The sequence below is a fragment of the Panonychus citri genome, unplaced genomic scaffold, assembly GCF_014898815.1.
Source record: "Panonychus citri isolate SS breed McGregor unplaced genomic scaffold, ASM1489881v1 Contig00050, whole genome shotgun sequence".
In the NCBI taxonomy this organism is placed as follows: Eukaryota; Metazoa; Arthropoda; class Arachnida; order Trombidiformes; family Tetranychidae; genus Panonychus; species Panonychus citri.
Window position 1 is genome coordinate 882649 of NW_026515455.1, and position 17815 is coordinate 900463.

General features: G+C 29.2%; 1 protein-coding gene across 1 annotated transcript; it reads right to left on the reverse strand.

The window, feature by feature from the left end:
• Positions 1–106: 106 nt before the first annotated feature.
• Positions 107–17467, reverse strand: LOC128385783 (uncharacterized). The gene is given in 3 exon segments (XM_053344698.1): positions 107–1576; positions 1579–2114; positions 17121–17467. Coding segments are annotated over 2 exon segments (1134 nt in total). The 5' UTR covers positions 2012–2114; positions 17121–17467; the 3' UTR covers positions 107–875.
• Positions 17468–17815: the final 348 nt, after the last annotated feature.

Sequence of the window (17815 nt, forward strand, 5' to 3'; positions counted from 1 at the left end):
TCAACGATCAACTTGTGATGATCAGTTTTCAATTGGAATGAAAATTGTTTTGTTTTCATCTTTTTCAGGGAACACAATTAGTTAATTGTTTGCTCCTTTTTTGCAAAATGATCGATGTTTAAAGTTTTCTTTAAGGTTTACTTATATTGTTGATCAAGTTAATTGCTGGTAAAATAGTGAAAATTTAATGAGTATTTTTGGCTCAATTTTAATTGTTGTTTGGAAAATTAAGATTTCGTTTCTTAGTCTGTGTTATATTTTTGATGTTTTCTTCATCTAAATGATGAGCAAAAGTTTTACAATGTTGATCATATGGATTAGATTAACTTTCGAGATTATAATTTAATTGTTTATATTTACATTCTGAACAATTGAACAATTCATTCTGAATTCACACTTGCAACTCTAATTGTAAATCAATCTAATTGATCAATATAATAGGAAGAGATGATCATCAAGAGGGAATAAGAATAATAAATTTAAAAGAAAGAGTAAAGATGAGAGAAAAAAAAATAAACTTCTCATTGTATCAAATTAACTTTTTCTTACTAATCAGTTTTCAAACTTTTCTCACAATTAAACTACAACAATTTATCCAAATAACAATCAAACTCATTCTGAACAATTAACTTGCTCCAAACGCCATCTATTGATTAAAACTAAATTCGAATCTCAACTCCATCTAATGTTGAAAAAGTGAAGCTCGAAAAAAAAGTGCGCTAATTTTGATTTTATTCTTTCTTCTTTTTTCTTCTTGGTTCGATTTTCGTGGCCTTTTGATCCGTTTTTTTTTCTCGAAATTTTATTTTTTCCAGATCAAAGATCGTTGCAGTTGTTTTCTCTTGCTTTTTGTTATTTCGATTCTTGTTGAAAATCTATGAAACGGCACAACTGTTTCGCTTTGGTGTGACTCTGTCACGAATGGCTGGACTTGTGGGATAAGCGGGAAGGGATTTCCTCCTTATCTTTGGATTACCGATAACATGGCCGATCTTGTAAGGCACACCGATCTGAACCATCAGCTGTTGGAATATTGAATTGATATTATAATCATCTTTTGCTGAAGATTCAACGTAACCATTTTCCCAATCAATGTTAACTATGGTTTCTGCTAATTCCTTTTTAATTAATCTCATGGAATCAAGATCACTTTTATTACCAGCAACCACAATGGGAGGTGATTTAATTGGCTCAATGTATCCGGAATCATATAAGGGATTAACTTTATCACGATTTCCACTGCCAGTTCCATTCCCACCACCAATGCCACTTCCTCCTCCTCCTCCTCCTCCAGCACCAAGATTGTTATTATTGATATCAATAGAATCGATACCACTAATTAGACTATTATTATTTTTATTAGTATCAAGACTATTGTTAAACTGATTATCTAATCTATCACTTGGTGGATAATGATGAGTCCCCTGATAACTTGCGATTATCGGATTAATACTATGATGTCGACCTCTGTTCATATTATTGTTCGTGTAGCTAAAGGTATGATCGTAATCGTGATGATGTGAATTACCAAAAGTATAACCAGAATGTTGTTGCTGTGGATTATAAATTGGACTGTGGACACTTTTGCCGCTGCGGCTGCGGCTGCTTCGGCTTTGGCTTTCGCTGCACAGGTTTTTGTTTCGATTATTTCTTCACGAAGTTGTCGAACCTCTTCAAATGAATTTGGATCTGTTAATGAGAAGACAAGTAGAAATGCATCACCGCTTTCAATGGCGAGTTTTTTCATGGCTGGAAATTCATGAGAACCCGAAGTATCCAAAATGTCAAGAACCAAATCACCGAAACCTTTAATCTCATATTCTGCTCGGTGTAATTCATCAACGGTGGCATTGTAAGTCTCCGGGAAATGAGAGTAAAGGAATTGACTGACAATCGCCGTTTTACCAACTCGAGGTGAACCAAGAACAACGATTTTCAGGTGAAAGTTCATTTTACCCTCTGAATGAGTTGAACCCAATCGACCAAGAGAAGGCAAATGTCCTGGCATCATTTAGTTCAGTTTTAATTGTCACCAGTTGATAGTTCCAAATTTCCAACGATAATCAATGGAAAGAGAATGAAATTTTACTCGAAAGCAAAATGTCCAAAGTTATCTGGTGAAAATGATATAAAATTAAGAACAAAGAAAAATGTTATCGATAAGTTTGATTAATTTTCCATGATTCCTATTCATTAACATGAGTTGAAATCAGAATTTTTCTATTATAAAACCGATTCATACTCTAATTGTCTGTTAATCACTTAATTAAATGATTAGTCACAATTATCTCAAGGTTTAAGTCAATGAACTTATCTACCTTGAACTTTTGATGAATAATTTAATTAGTACAATTTACATTGAATTTGTACGGATTTTTTTTACTCATTCACTCCTACGTTAAGTTAATTGTTACCTAAACATTTATGCTAATTAAATGTGATTAGTGGAAATTGTTGATGATGAAAAAAACTCATAGAATCTGAAAAGATCATGATAAATTCTGATAATTACTCATTCAAGGTTGACACTTTGGATTGGTGATTCTCTTACAATATTTATCAACGTTTATGATAATCAACAGGTAAGGTTATTATTTATTCAATGTAAACATGTTAACACACTTGAAATAATTTGTTTGCAATAATATTTACTCCAAGTATTATCATAAAGGTAATGCTAATAATATTATCATGGTAATTGATGAATAATCTCATAAATGTGAGAGAAATAATCATGATATTGGATCATTATCATGTTTACCATGTGTAAGTATTAATAAAAAGTTCTGATAATTTGAACCTTGAAAGTCTAAAGGATTGTAAAGGTTTCGAGCTCTGGTCAATGTACTAACAAGGTCAGACGAAAAAAGTTCAATGATAATCACGATTCATATTCCAATGTTAATCATGTTAAACACTATAAAATTTATCGTATTTCAATTAGTAATATAATCTGCTTTCAAAATACCATAAGAATTGATTGATTTCAATGTGAACTTTTCATTATTATCAACATTCAGCTTATCCTTTTTTTCATGAGGAAAGTTTCTGATTCTTGTAACGACCACTTTCACCTTAATTGTTGTCCAATTGATGGTTTTATTGTAAAATCATTAATCAAACTGGTCAATTGTGAATCCCCAGATCTCATGATCTACATTTACACTTTCACTTAGTAAATATCATGGTGATCATCATTTTCACCCTGACATCAACTGAATTTCATCATCATCATCTTATACAATATGTGGAACAATTGATTTCCATTAATTTATCTGGATCATCAAAGCTTAACATTGATAAAATAATGAACAATCTGATTGATAAACTTGATATTACACCACAATCACCATGATGCACTCAACAGGTATAATATAACATTCTGGTTAACAATCAACTAACTGATTGATTTAATGTTAAGATGAAACTTTATACCACAAAGTAATTATTGTCAAAATTGATCCTATCATGAAAATCAGGGGATTTATAACATGAAAGCCCTGAAAAGAATCAACAAAAGATTATTGAAAACTCAGTTGATGAATAATCAATCATGTAAGCATTTAATTTAATCTCAAGTAATCTCAATCAATAATTTGCCTCCCTGATTAACCTTGATGATAACTAATCGTTGTGGATAATTGTTTGGGTGAAACAATTTACATATAATCAAAAATTGAGTCAATTGAAGTGATGAAAACAATTTACAATTAACTTGATTTCTGTCATTTCAATCAGATTGATTAAGTGTTTGATGTGTTAGTTTGTTTCCTTTTCCCTTTCTCTTTTATTTTCTTCCTCTTGTTTCATCATGATAATCACCCTGATTGTGATTCTGTTCTGGTTAACTGAATTTCCTCATTTCAAGTTGATCAATTTCAATCGATAGTAATAAAGATGCTAGAAAAAAATATCATCTTCTTTTCATCTGTATTGATTTCTTATTCTACAGGCTGATAATTCAATCAGTTCGACAAATTATTGTTGACTTTTTTTCTTTCTCTCTCTCACTAATTTAATAAATTCTCATCTAATTAACTTATCAGAATCAACTTATTATTATTACCTCAACAATCACCATGATGTTCAGCAAAAAAAAAGACCAACACTCTGAATACAAAAGCAACAATAAAATTGAGTTTTAGGAAATTAAAGTAATTGAATTAATCAAGATCAAACTAAATCAACTATTATCTACAATTGTTAACAATTAAGTCCAATAACAATTCGCCATGAAAATCATTTGTGATTAATTTTAATGATCTACTTTAAACAAATTAAATGGACGTTGATTAATTTACTTAGATTGAATTAAATGAATCTTATTGAATTGAAGGTATTAACTTAATTGTAATTTAAATTGGAGCAACATAATCAGTGCAAGTAAATTAATTGTGTTGATCTCGAGGAGGAAAAAATTTAATTACAACATGGGAATCATTTGATTTCTCATTACAATCAATTAATCACAATTTAGTTTCCATTTGTTTTCCCGAGTAAATCATTGCAGTTAATCAATAACAATTTAAATTTCTGATCAACAATCAAGCTTCAAGTTTGTAATCGCAGTTTAACTTGTGATTAAATTAACTATGATTAGTTGATTAGCTGAGAAGATTTAAAAAAATCAATTTGTTGCAAATAAGTAATTGGCTTTTTTTACCAATACTTTTAGTTGATTAGTTTGAGATTGTAATTAAATTTAAATCCAGTGACCTGATTAAAAAATTCAAACTACCAACAATTAGTAAGCCTAATCAACCATCGTGTTAGATTAACAGCTAATCAATACTGACAATTTAATTAGATTGATTTTCTGTTATCAATCTATCAATTATATTGATTATTTAAAAAATTGATTGTATTTAAATTGTTTCAAGATTTTTTAATTCTCAATTGTGATCAATTTAATCAGATATTTTATCGGTGATTGAACTTAATTACTTTCTATTAATTGTATCATTTTGATTAATTTAGCAGTGGAAAAGTAATTCAAACTAAATTGCTCCACTTTCTGATTAGTGATTAGTTAATTGTCGGAAAATTTAATGAGCTTTTCAAGCGCCAATTGATAAATCTAGTTGACCTTTTTCATTAAAAAAGCTTCACAATTAATTCAATATTTTAATCAATGGAAAAAACTTTCGAGTGGTAATCAGTATAATTAAATGGGAGCCTTAATTATGGTCATAATTGATCATCAGTTAAGGTCATTTAAATGGTTCATGATATAAAAAATTCATGAGAAAATTTCAAGTATCTGTTGAATTGGCAACAAATTGATTCATCAATGAAAGTGTAGGTTGATAATTAATAAATTGCTGCTCATTTAATTCATGAGAAACATTCAATTAACCGGAAATTGGATTAGGAGTGTTGATTGAATTACAAATCAAACTAGAGCTGAATTGCTGATAATAGCAATCAAATCAAATCACCTAGAATCCAATCAAACAATTACACGAAATTCATGACAATTAAAGGAATTAGGAATCAATATCACACAGATAAAGAGAGAAACCAGTAACCTTGAGGTCGACACTAAGGTCAAATTATATGTGATCCAAATTCCCGCTCTTGAGTCAAACCATAAACATTAATGTCAACAAATGGACCTTACAAGTCTTAGAAATGCTGTAAATTTGATTCACTGTCTGATTTTATATCGAATCAGTGAATTCTGTATCAATTCAATGAGAATTAGTGTTTATGAACATCGATAAAATTGTGATCATGATCAGGAAATAATAAAAAATGAATCAGACTGAAAGCTTATCATGATCAATATGATTTCTCGTTTCAAATTGATTCCTTTTTTAAACAATATCCTTGAACTCATTTGGAATCGTATATGAAATTATCATTGTTTACATCTTAAAAGTTTCACTTTCTCGTTTTCATCACCATCATCACAGGAATTCATTGATGATGAAATATCCTTGAACTTTTTCAATTCTCCTTTTCTTTTCATTCATCTTCTTTCTTTCATCAACCATTATCATCATCAATCTCAATGTTATCTTCATGTAAAGAGAAAAACTAAAAAAAAAGTTCTGATAATAATAAGTTTTTATTTTCTTATTCTTCTCATTTTCTAAATATAATAAATATTAAGAACATGATACTTACGGTGATCTGAAATCGAGGTGAAAATGAAAAATTTGAGTTTCATGTAAATTATTTTCAACGAAATTCAATCAAAGTATTAAAAAGTTTGCATAACTGATTGTATCTCATCAGATTTCATTAAATGTTGACTCAATCAACAAAATGATTAAAACCAAGGTTATATTATCATGATTAATATTTGATAAGTTTCACCCTTTTCTCCCTGAATCTTTATCATTTATTATTTTTTCATATTCATTGTTATTGAATTTTCATGAATACAATCATATCCTCCAACTCTCTCCACTTATTATTAATATTTCATCCATTAAATTATCATAAATTGTTCAATCAATTTGTATATAAAAACAATGAGAATCACAATTAATTAGATAACAATTTATCAAACTTTCATCATGATAATAAGTTGAAGATGAAAGTTCTGTGTGTACTTATAATCATCATCATGATTATCATCATCAGTTGACCTAAATAATATTCAGATTGATGGTGGGAAAAAAAAGTTATCCAAGTATTAGATTGAGAGGGTGGAGTGGGTTAGGCAAGGTGGAAATGAACGTAATTTATTGTTAATCATTGGAATTAATAATTAATTAATTGATTCTCTGGTGAGGATTCTTACCAGTATCAAGTTATCATCACTGGAGAGAATTAGTTGATACAAAACAATAAATACTATTATTACAAATTCGAGGTTCGAATTAGCATTTTTATCAGGTTTCCCGATTTTTTTTATTCTTTTCCTAGTTTTATTTCAATTCTATTCCTATTCAATCATTAATTATATATTGAAATGAATGTGAAGATAATACAATTAATAATGAAATTAATGTTCATTAGGAAATAAAATGAATTAAATAATGATAATAATTAACCTTCAATGTTACTTTTCATTAAACCATGACAACAAATGAATTACCTTGACTTTGTCATGAGGAATCATAATAATTACCGAAAACATTGTTTATAAAATTTGAATCAACCATTGAACTTGAAAACATTCAAATTCATGGTGAATTCAGTTAACAGGGAGAAAATTTTATTCTGTTATCTTTTATTTTATTATTATTCTTTTAAATATTTTACTTCCTTATCTTACTCCAACGAGTTATCTGTATTCAGTTATTCAGAACTTTTCTCATAATGTTATTGAGAAAGAAAAAGATGAAATTTAATCTCATTACAATATGTTTGCAGATCTCAGGTAAAAATTTGAATTTCTTTTCTTTTTCATTCAGAGTATTTACTTTTTCTTATTGTTTCGTTTTACCCTCTCCATGAATCATGTAAGTTTCAACCAGTAGAAAGCTCAGTAGATTTTAGATAAAGTTTCACCTGAAATCTTGAAATCCCCCATTGAATTACGAATATTTTTCTCATCTTTTTCCTCGTTCTTTTCTGATTGTAGCTATACAATAATCTCTGTAAAAGTAACAACAACAACCTAACAGAAACAGAATAACATATTCATTGTTGTTCAACTTTTCTCATGTTGCCTAAAGATTCATGGGGAAAGAGGAATATAAAAAATACTCTGATTAAATAAGAAAAAAGAAATAGAGATAAAAGTTCTGTTCTTATCTGAGAATCCTCAAGGTTATTATATGTTTGGAATATCTTTTTCTCTCTTATTTTTCTTTGCCTGAATTTCATTCCCTGAACTCACCCTTTCCCCTCAGAATATGGAGATAATCACCATCATTCTTGCTCCAAATAATCTGGAATCAATTTCATTTATTATCGAGACATCATGTTAACTTTTAACTATTCAACGGACTAACATGATACTTTGACTTTCCCCTGGATTCTAGAGGTAATTTTATTCATCTATCTCACTCTCATGTAACTAAACAAATAACAGTTCTGATAAAATCCAATAACATTTTTTTATCTTCTCAGGTTTTTATTACTTTCTGTTTTCTGGGTTCTAATCAAATTCATTATTGTTCAGGTTAAATTCAGTTTCATTTACGATTGATGTAACTGAGAAATCGCCATTTTTGTTCAAGTTTTTCATTCTTTTCTTTGTTTTAATTCTGAATTCTCTGAATTTTTCCTATTTACCCGAGTACCTCTAAATCCAGGATGAATTCAGTTTATCTGTATGTCTTTTTTGCATCAATTATTCAACTTTATCTCAATCACAATCCATGAAAAAACCCATCATGATATGAGTCTCATTACTTCATGATAATGTTTATGGTTCCTCATATTATTTTGTTTTTAACTGAATAAAAAAAATAAGTTGAACTTGAAAATCTTAACTCATACATGTATTATTTATTCATTTGCTAAATTCATCTTCCCATGTAATCCTAGTCTACATTTTATTATTCGTTCCCAATGGACCTGAAATTATTCACAAAAGAAAATTCATCCAAAATTCAGTTACTATTCCGGTAACTTTATAACTATTTTTGTGGATATTGAATCTTGGACAATCTCATTGTATTAATAATCATGAAAATCTCTCGCTCTGAACTTGGTCGTGATTTTCTTAGGCTTTAATCTGAATTGAAATATCCAATTTCATAAATGCATTAGAATTTGAAATGCGAGACAAAATGTTCTCGAAAATTTTGCAATAAATTATTCATCTATTAATACTTTGGAATACTAATTGAGATAGAAAAGAAATCTTCTAGTTAATCAATTTACGATTCTATCATGATAACAATTTTGAACTTTATCATTTACAAAGTAATACATGGTATTCAGAAAGTTCTGATATCTTCTTATCTTTAAGATTCTATTTCTTTATTCAAGATATAATTAACTTGATATTCAATTGTCGCTCCACTTGAAATTTTCTGATATTTCATGATACTAATTATAATTGTTGATAATAATATGATTAAATCTCTGTAATACTCTAGTTAGTTAAAATATAAGAAATCAAGTTCTGGATACATAATAACATTTTCGGGAGAAAATAACAAAAAATAAAGTAATACCTTTGCAATCATGATCGTGATTAAACATAAAGGGCAAAGTTTATGAACAAATCTCAAGTTAATTGTTTAACAAACAATAATCAAGACAATTTGTTGATTAGAACGATGAAACAATGGTGATGTTAAACTAACTGAAAGAGTGACAAGACTATTAATTGCGAAAGAGAGAGAGAGAGAGAGAGAGAGGGGGGGGAAGTTCAATGCCAATGACATGATTCTGATTAACACCAACTCATATTTACCCTGAGTTTATTATCACCTGAACCTGTTGCTATTTCTGTTGTCTTGGTGTTGATCAATTGGAGAAGATAAAAAATTTGAGATTATCATGTAACCAGATAATTGGTTTATTGCTATAATAATGATTTGATATGTTGAAGCTCAGGGAGAAAAAAAGTTAAATCTGATTTGCATCACGATAAAAGTTCAGTGAACTTAAAGTTCTGGTGATGATTGAATTGGATATTTTTGTTTTCCAATATCAACTATGGCTCTGAATCTACACCTCAGAAGTTTTCAAAGTGCAGTTACCTGTTTTTTTCACCAGTTTAACCTATGTTATTTCAGAAATGAGAGAGAGAGAGAGAGAGAGAGAGAGAGAGAGTTTCATGAAACTAAAATTTTGAGTTAATGCTGATCTTTTGTTATTCTGACACTTTGGAAATTCAATTGAATTTGAAATGCTAATAATCTGATAAGTGCGAGATTGGAACTGATTACTTTTCAATAGAGTTGAACTTGAATGTTCATGAATTATCATTCACAAGATTTTCTGTCTTTAATATCATTCTTTTCACTCCATCATGTCTCATGCTAGTAGAACGATAAAGTTGTTTAGTTTGAGTAGTTTTGTTGAGAGAAAAAAAAGAAAAGAAAATTTCTAAAATCCGTCTGATTGAATAGTAAATTCTGAAAATGATTTTCTATTCTTTGAAATAATTGCTAAATCTCAAGTTTATTGATCTTCAAGTTATCATTTGGTTTCCTTACCTCTTTCCAATTCCATGATAGGAAAAGATTTCACATGAGTTTTTTCGCCCATCAGAAAACAACATTGTCATGAGATGAAGTGAATACCCTCTAAGTGGAGATAGGTAAACATTTGAATCAGAATTCACTCCCACACACAATTGAATGTCAAGAAAAAGATTCAACAGGAACAATAACTATTCATTCCTTGAGAAAGACAGGAAGAACTAGCAAGAACTCTTGAAAAGATCAAAAAACTCTGAATGAAACTTTCATTCTGAGAATAGAAGATGAAGAAAAATTTCAAAATTTCCCCAATGTAAGCATTTACGTTCTCTAAAACTTGAGCTGAACCATTTAGAAATATAAATCATTACTCTTGTTCTTTGTTCCAAGTTACCATGAAAATGAGATTATTACATCTCGAATTCATTTTGATTCATCTTCATGGTAATCAGTTGTTCAGCTAAATTTATACAAAACGAAGTTCATGTTAATAGACTAATTCTGATTAATACAATGTAACCATCTCATTATTATTGATGACAGTGGGTAATGATGATAATGATAATGGTAATGATAATGAGGAATCACCGAGATAATAATGAATCTGAATTTCATCAACAATTTGATATAATGGTAATAATATCTAGGGAAGTTTAACCTTGTACATGATTTTGATAAGATGAGATGAAGATAAACTATATTCATTGATGTTACCATGAACTTATTCAGAATTCATGTGACCTTGCTCGGTATCTTGAGGGCAAAGTTTTAGTATAATGAAATAGAGTTTTAGTTTTCTCTTTCAATATTGAAAATTGAAAGAGAAAAATATTCAATTCTCTCGCTATTATTTCCTGGTGATATTAAAATTCTATGTGATATTTATTTGTAACTAAATCTGTCCATTCTGAGGTAAGAAATTTTGTCATGAAGGATCAGAGAAAAATTATTTCTCCACTTGAATCGTTTGAACTTTTCGATTATTGAAAATTTTTACGTTTCCATTAACCTAATTCGAGAATTCGACAACTTATCTCCATGGTTATCTAATATACTTCACTTTCGCTCGTTAGAACAAAAAAGTTCATCGGTCAGTAAGTCTCAAGTCATGGTCATCTTTATCTGGAAAGTTCTGTTAGGATTTTCATCAACTTCAATATCTTTTGGATGGAAACATAATGCTGAATTTGGATTTTCCAAATTTCATGGATTCTGAGGATCTCCTGAATCTACAAAATTCACAAGTTGATTCCCATCAACTTCATGAACCAGCAGAATTGAAATGTTTCCAATTAATTATGAATTTTCATCTTTTATCATTAGTAATATAAATCATTTAACTCTTTTTCATTATAAATATTATTCAAGTGGTCAGTAAATCTCGAGTGTTGATGATAATTGTTATCTATTAATATTATTAACCATAGGGAATAATCAAGGAAATCAAAAGTTGAGTCTGATTTGTTATCTCCAATGAACTACTTTAGTTTTCTGATTGTGAATGATTTTGGATTGAGTTTATTTCTGAAGTTGATCGATCACAATTCAATTCTAATTCAAGGTAAAAGTATCATTATAAGTGAGTGTGTGTGTTGTTCATGATGTAATTTATTCAGACTACCTTGAAACCATCTACTCATAGAACTACCTTGACCATGTACTTTCATGGTATTCAGTTGATTACAAGTGTTTAATCAAGATAATGAGATGAATTATCCAAAACCAATTCCTAATTTCATTTGTTAGCAGTATTCAAATCAGGTTATGGTTTTCACTTGGAAAATATTTCAACATGAATTTACTCTGAAATCCATTGATTCAAATACATGTTAGAAAGTAAACTTATCTGATTTCGAATGTTATTTGATATATGAACAAATGAACAGAATTCTCTGAATGTATTTCATGTAGTTTCAAACACCATCTAATCAGGAAGTGAGGTTTTCTGACTCTAGATGACCAAATAAAATGGTCAATTTTAAGACTCATATTTCAAGCTAATGTTAACTTTTTTCCCCATGAAAAATGTTCAAAATGAACTCGGAATTCAAAGGAAAGACTTATCTTGTATTACTAAAAGCATTTATCTAACATAATGGCTTAGCATGATATTATTTCATTGGAATATCTGGTTTCATGTCAACAAGTTGATTTCATTTTCCAGTCTCAGAATTATACCCATGGAGGTATTAAGTCTAGTTCTCTATTGAAATCAATCTGAATTCAAGCAAATTACAGATTAACTCATGAACAAACTGTAAAAACAATTAACTAATTCGCTATGATGTAAAACTCATTATTATCTGGGAATTTTTATCGTCAAACAACAAAATATTATTCAATCAGTTGATCTACTTATTCATATTGTATAACAATGTTTTCATCTAAGGTTTAAGAATACAATTGTAATCAAATTTGCATGAGAAATTTGTTTACTCTTTCAGAATTTGAATCATCTTGATAATATATTCCAATTAGATTCTGATAAAGGCAAACAATTAAGCCTCTCAAAGTGTAATCATTTCAACGCATTTTAATCAACATAAATGGCTGATTGCAAGTCCTCAAATTAATCACCGTCAATATCATAAATTGTTTGTTTACAAGTTTAACTTTTATTACAACATGATGATCATGATGAAGATGATGATAATATGAAAAAGTTAACATGAAGGGCTTACAAGATTCAACCTTAATTTGATGAATTGAACGGATAACCTTGAGTATGTGTTTGTTTATGAAGGAAAAAAATTACGTATCTACAATATAAATTGTATCATATGTTATCTTGACTCATTTTTTTCATCATGATGATAATAATTCTGGATTTTTTTTACCATCAACATGCTATGAGTCCTCACGAAAGCAACAGAATTGATAACCTATGAAAATGAAACACAAAAAATTTGAGTAAAGGGAAAACATTGGTCAACTTCCGTTCTAATTGGCCATATAATATTAGGAACTTGGTAATAAAAGTAATTTAATGCTGGACTGAGCAATGATGATGGTCATCATCATGCTAAGGTAAAAGCGCAATAATCAGCAAAATATGATGAAGACCAAAAAAACACTGACCAGTAATTTATTATTATTTTACAAGGAATTGGGTCAACCTTTATCAATGAAGAAAAGGAGATGATGATGATGATGGAGATGAAGGATAAGAGAAGATAAAGATTAAGATGATAAATGGTAAAGGAGGAGGAATAGGCTGAGGTTCTGGTGAAGATAAAAAGGAAAAGGAAATCGTTGTATTAAGATGATCTTAATGATCTGAAAAGATTTTCTGATAAAACAGAATCAATGTTTTCCATTTTGCATCATTCCTCATCTTCTTCATCATCCTTGTCCTTATTTTTCTGTGCTAATTACTTGATACTCATGCAGAATGATGATGATAATGTTGTTGTTGTTTTCATCTATCATGAGATTCATGTGGCGTAATAAATTGTTACACCGCAACCAGAATCGTACATTAATTACATTAATTGGATCAAATGATTTTAGCAAATTTCTCAAACACCATCTCATGAATTAATGTAATTACAAGGATTGATAATATACTTTTATTTATTAGATTATTATCATTATTGAATAGATTGTGAACTGAATTATCCTGAATATTTATAGCCTGAGATTGAATTTCACCTTGACCGTTATATTCATTTCGTGCTGATGTAAACCCAAGTATCCTTAGTGTAAGAATAAGAAGTGATAACGATGTGCAATAAATTAACCATCAGAATCTTCAGAGTTTCATGAATGCATTTGCCCTGAATAAAGCTGAGTATGAACTTTTTTTCTTCTTCTTCTCGATTTCCAAAAGAAAAAAAACTTAACTAAACATATCAATCATCATTATGGGTTCAACCAAATGATGATTATTATCATAAGAGCACTGGGAGTACAGCATTGACAGAATGCTGGTAATTTCTGACAGAAGAAAATGTTTATTTAAAAGATTCTTTTTCTCCAATAATTTCTCTATGACATTTTCTGACAGGTAGAAAGGTGAAAATAAGATTTTCCTTTTGGGTTAATTTCTTGTCAACTTATTATAAGAATAATATTCAATATTAGTGAATATCAATTTCGTTATCATCAGAATAATTATATTATCGTAATAACAAAGATATGAAATTAATATGAAACTTTCGTGATATCTAATGTCCAATGATTATGATTATCATTAACCTGCTCAGTTGATTGATATCAGTTAATTATCATCGAGATATCAGTTTATCACTTGTAATCAAATGGTAATTATTATAATTGATAAGCTATCAAGATGATCAAAGGTATGGATTGATAATCAAACCTTAACCTTGATTGTTATTCTGATTTTGATTGTGATTGTGATTGTAATTGTAATATATTAATAGATGGTATTGATTAGAAATGACAAATTGAATTAGTGATAAAATTTTCACACGTAAATTGTTATAATATGATTATTGAACTCAAGGTTATAACCTTGATGATTTAATCATGTTAATCAATGTGATTATCATCATGATGGTATCAGATTGTTGTTGTTGCAATTTGATCAAATAAACATGAGAGAGTCAAAAATTATCCTCAGATTTTATTTGTCACAATAAATCAATATGATACTTATTTGGATAAACATCAATTTAATCAAGAGAAAAATTAATTATCTCAACAATTAAAGGATTGGATGAAGAAACTTTGTTGACTTAATTTGTTTTGATTAATTTTCTCAGATGACAGAATTTCCAATTCCAAATTTCCATTGAGATTTTTAATTATTTCAAGAATTTCATCATTTGCTATTCTGAACTTTGCATTCAATTAATATAATTTATCGATAATTTTACTTGATCACATCAAGGGTTTGTCATCTTGTTGTTTGGTTGAATAAAAGGCTCAATTAGTTGATGTAATTTCTATTGTTATTATCAGCGAAATGCTGATTAAGTTACCGTTATAATCAATTCCCGAAAGGGAAAACCCTGGGAAAGAAGTGAAAAAAAGTTCCATTCAGTTTGTAATCTCTCATTTGAAAAGAAATAATCAGATTCATTTCAATGTTACTTGATCAATCTCTCGGATGTAAATCTCATCGTTCTGAATCCAGATCTTTCTCTTTCATCATCATGTATCATCAAGACTGTGATGATGAAAAAAGAGGTGATTTAGCCTGAGGGGATGTCAATTGAAATGCTAATAACTTGCTCAACTGAATTACCTCAATTGATGAAAAGATAATCATTCCCTGTATTATTATCAGCATCTTCATAGTCATAGATACTTTTTTATCAGGGTTTCAAAAGGTTATGCAACCGAATCTCATGATTTCCTGAATATCATCATGTTGATAGAAATTCCTATGGATCTACATGAAATGATCTTCTTTTAACTTTTCTACTGCGAACATTTCAATAAATCGATTTCAATTAGTTCTCAGCTGATCTTCAGTTATCCATCATTCGATGGGCACAATGTTCTAAAAAGATAAAAGATTCACCTTTTTGATTTTCTTTTCTTTCTGTCAACAATAAATTTTATGTATTCGAACAAAACTTTTCCTTCCCAATCATTTTCCACCTGAAAATCAAGAGAAATTGTTTTTCTTCTTCTTCTTTTTCAGGATGGAAGCTTTTTCATCTTCATCATTTTCTCGTTGAAATGTTTCAATACGCAGGTAACATCATGATAATGATAACATATTCTCATGAGTCGAGTGATGAAAAAAAAAGGATTGAAATCAGGTAAATATTGGGAGAACAAGATTCCTGGGAAAATGAACAGAAAATTTTGTTAACCCGAACAAAAGTGAAAGATATTGAATGTCAAAGATTCTGATAACATGATGAAAATGCTCAGTTGATGGAGAAGAAAAAAACTTTCAGGGTATTCAGAACTTTTCATCTTCTTTCTTGATCCTCATTGTTTAATTTTCCTTTTTTCTCCAAATCGGATAATCTATTAAATCTTGCAACTTGATTCACTTTCAACATATTTAACAGTCAATCAGCTTTATTATCATATTATCATGATTAAGAATAAGTGATTAAGTTTATTGATAATTTCAAGGTTATTCAAATTCACTGATTACCATGTTGATCAATTTTCTTCCCCTGTTCCAAATACATTACCAATGAGATGATAATGATGAGGACCATTAGTAAACAAGCCGAGGTTAGGGAAGATATAAATTGTGATCAACTCAATGATGATCTGAAGATGATGAGGATAAGGATGAGGATGAGGATGAGGATGAGAAGGTTGCAGAGAAGATAAAAGATAAGCCAACTCTTTTTTTCTCCATCATCATTATCTTCATCTTCTCTCTTTCGTTTTATCGTTTTTTCTCTTCTTTTTTCTCTTCCTTGTTTACTTCTTATTTTGGTTGGATTTTCTTCTCCCGATTGACTATCTATTTCTTATCATCATCATTATCGAATATATACTGAATCTATGCTATCATCTATCGAATGAGAGTGAGAGAAGAGAAAAAAATTGGAGCACAGATGATGATGAGAGAGAGAAAAAGAGAGTGAGTCTTGTTATGTACAAAAGGAAATAGGAAGAGGAAGAGGAAAAAAATTCTATCCCAAAAAGAAAAGTATTGAGTGAGAATCGAAAGGAAATTCTGGTGAGAATGATAATGATCATGGTGATTCTGTTAAAGTGCTACGTGAGTTGATCCAAATAAAAATGTTCGTGGATTCATGAGTCTCCTTGAGTGTAGAAATGAATAAAAGTCATTCAAGGCTTTCGAATAATTTTTTGTTCCTATTTCAAGATTATCCTGGAATGAGATTCTCGTTTTTCCATGGGAATTGTTTCTCATTTAACTTTTCATCTATTAGATTAAATCAACTTATTCGAAGAGAAAAAGTTCGTTTACTATTGCATAAACCAATTCGAGAATAGAGAATATCTCAATTCCAATACTAATCAAAGAATTAATCATTTCAATCAGATTGTTATTCATTAATAAATTGCAACTTTGGTAACTGATAATTGTTGCAATTAGTCATGTTAATGAATGGAAAAAAACTTTCATATGATAAAAAAAGTTTCCAAACTCACCTTTTGATCAACTTTGCACAATTGATTGTAATCGAGATTGATTAATGTTCGATTGTGATTAGTTGATAATCACTTTCAACAGATTTTCGTGACTTACAATATGACTTTTGAACTGTTCTGATGTTTATTGATAACAAGGTGAATGTTAAACGATCGTATTTAGTTTGAATGATTGAGATTAATTGTTGAAAGAAAGTTTTAGATAAATTCGAAGGTCGAAGATGATGATATCTGTTGTTTGTTGTTCAATCGAAAGCAACGATAGAATGAAAACTCATACACAAGTTAAATCAGAATTTCGAATAAAATTTTCTTCTCTTCTATAATAATAATGATAACATTCTGTCTTTTTTCTCATTCTGTTTATATCAGAATAGGAAGCAAAATGTTTCCATAGTTACATGGATCTAATGAGTTGGCGCGATAATTTGCTGGGAGTCTTTTTATCTTCATCTTGATCCTCACCGAGAATTCACCATCTCTTCATGAATCACATATCGAAAACTTTGAGTTGGAAACTATGAAAAACAAAAAAGTTACATAACCCAAATGATTAAACTCGAAACTTAAACGAAAGAAAAACAAAATTGATTCTATGGAAATTAACATGAGAAAAATTTCGAAAAGATTTTAAAAAGAAAAATGAAAAATGAGAATTTATCGAATCCATCAGCCAATCTAATCAATTTTCCATC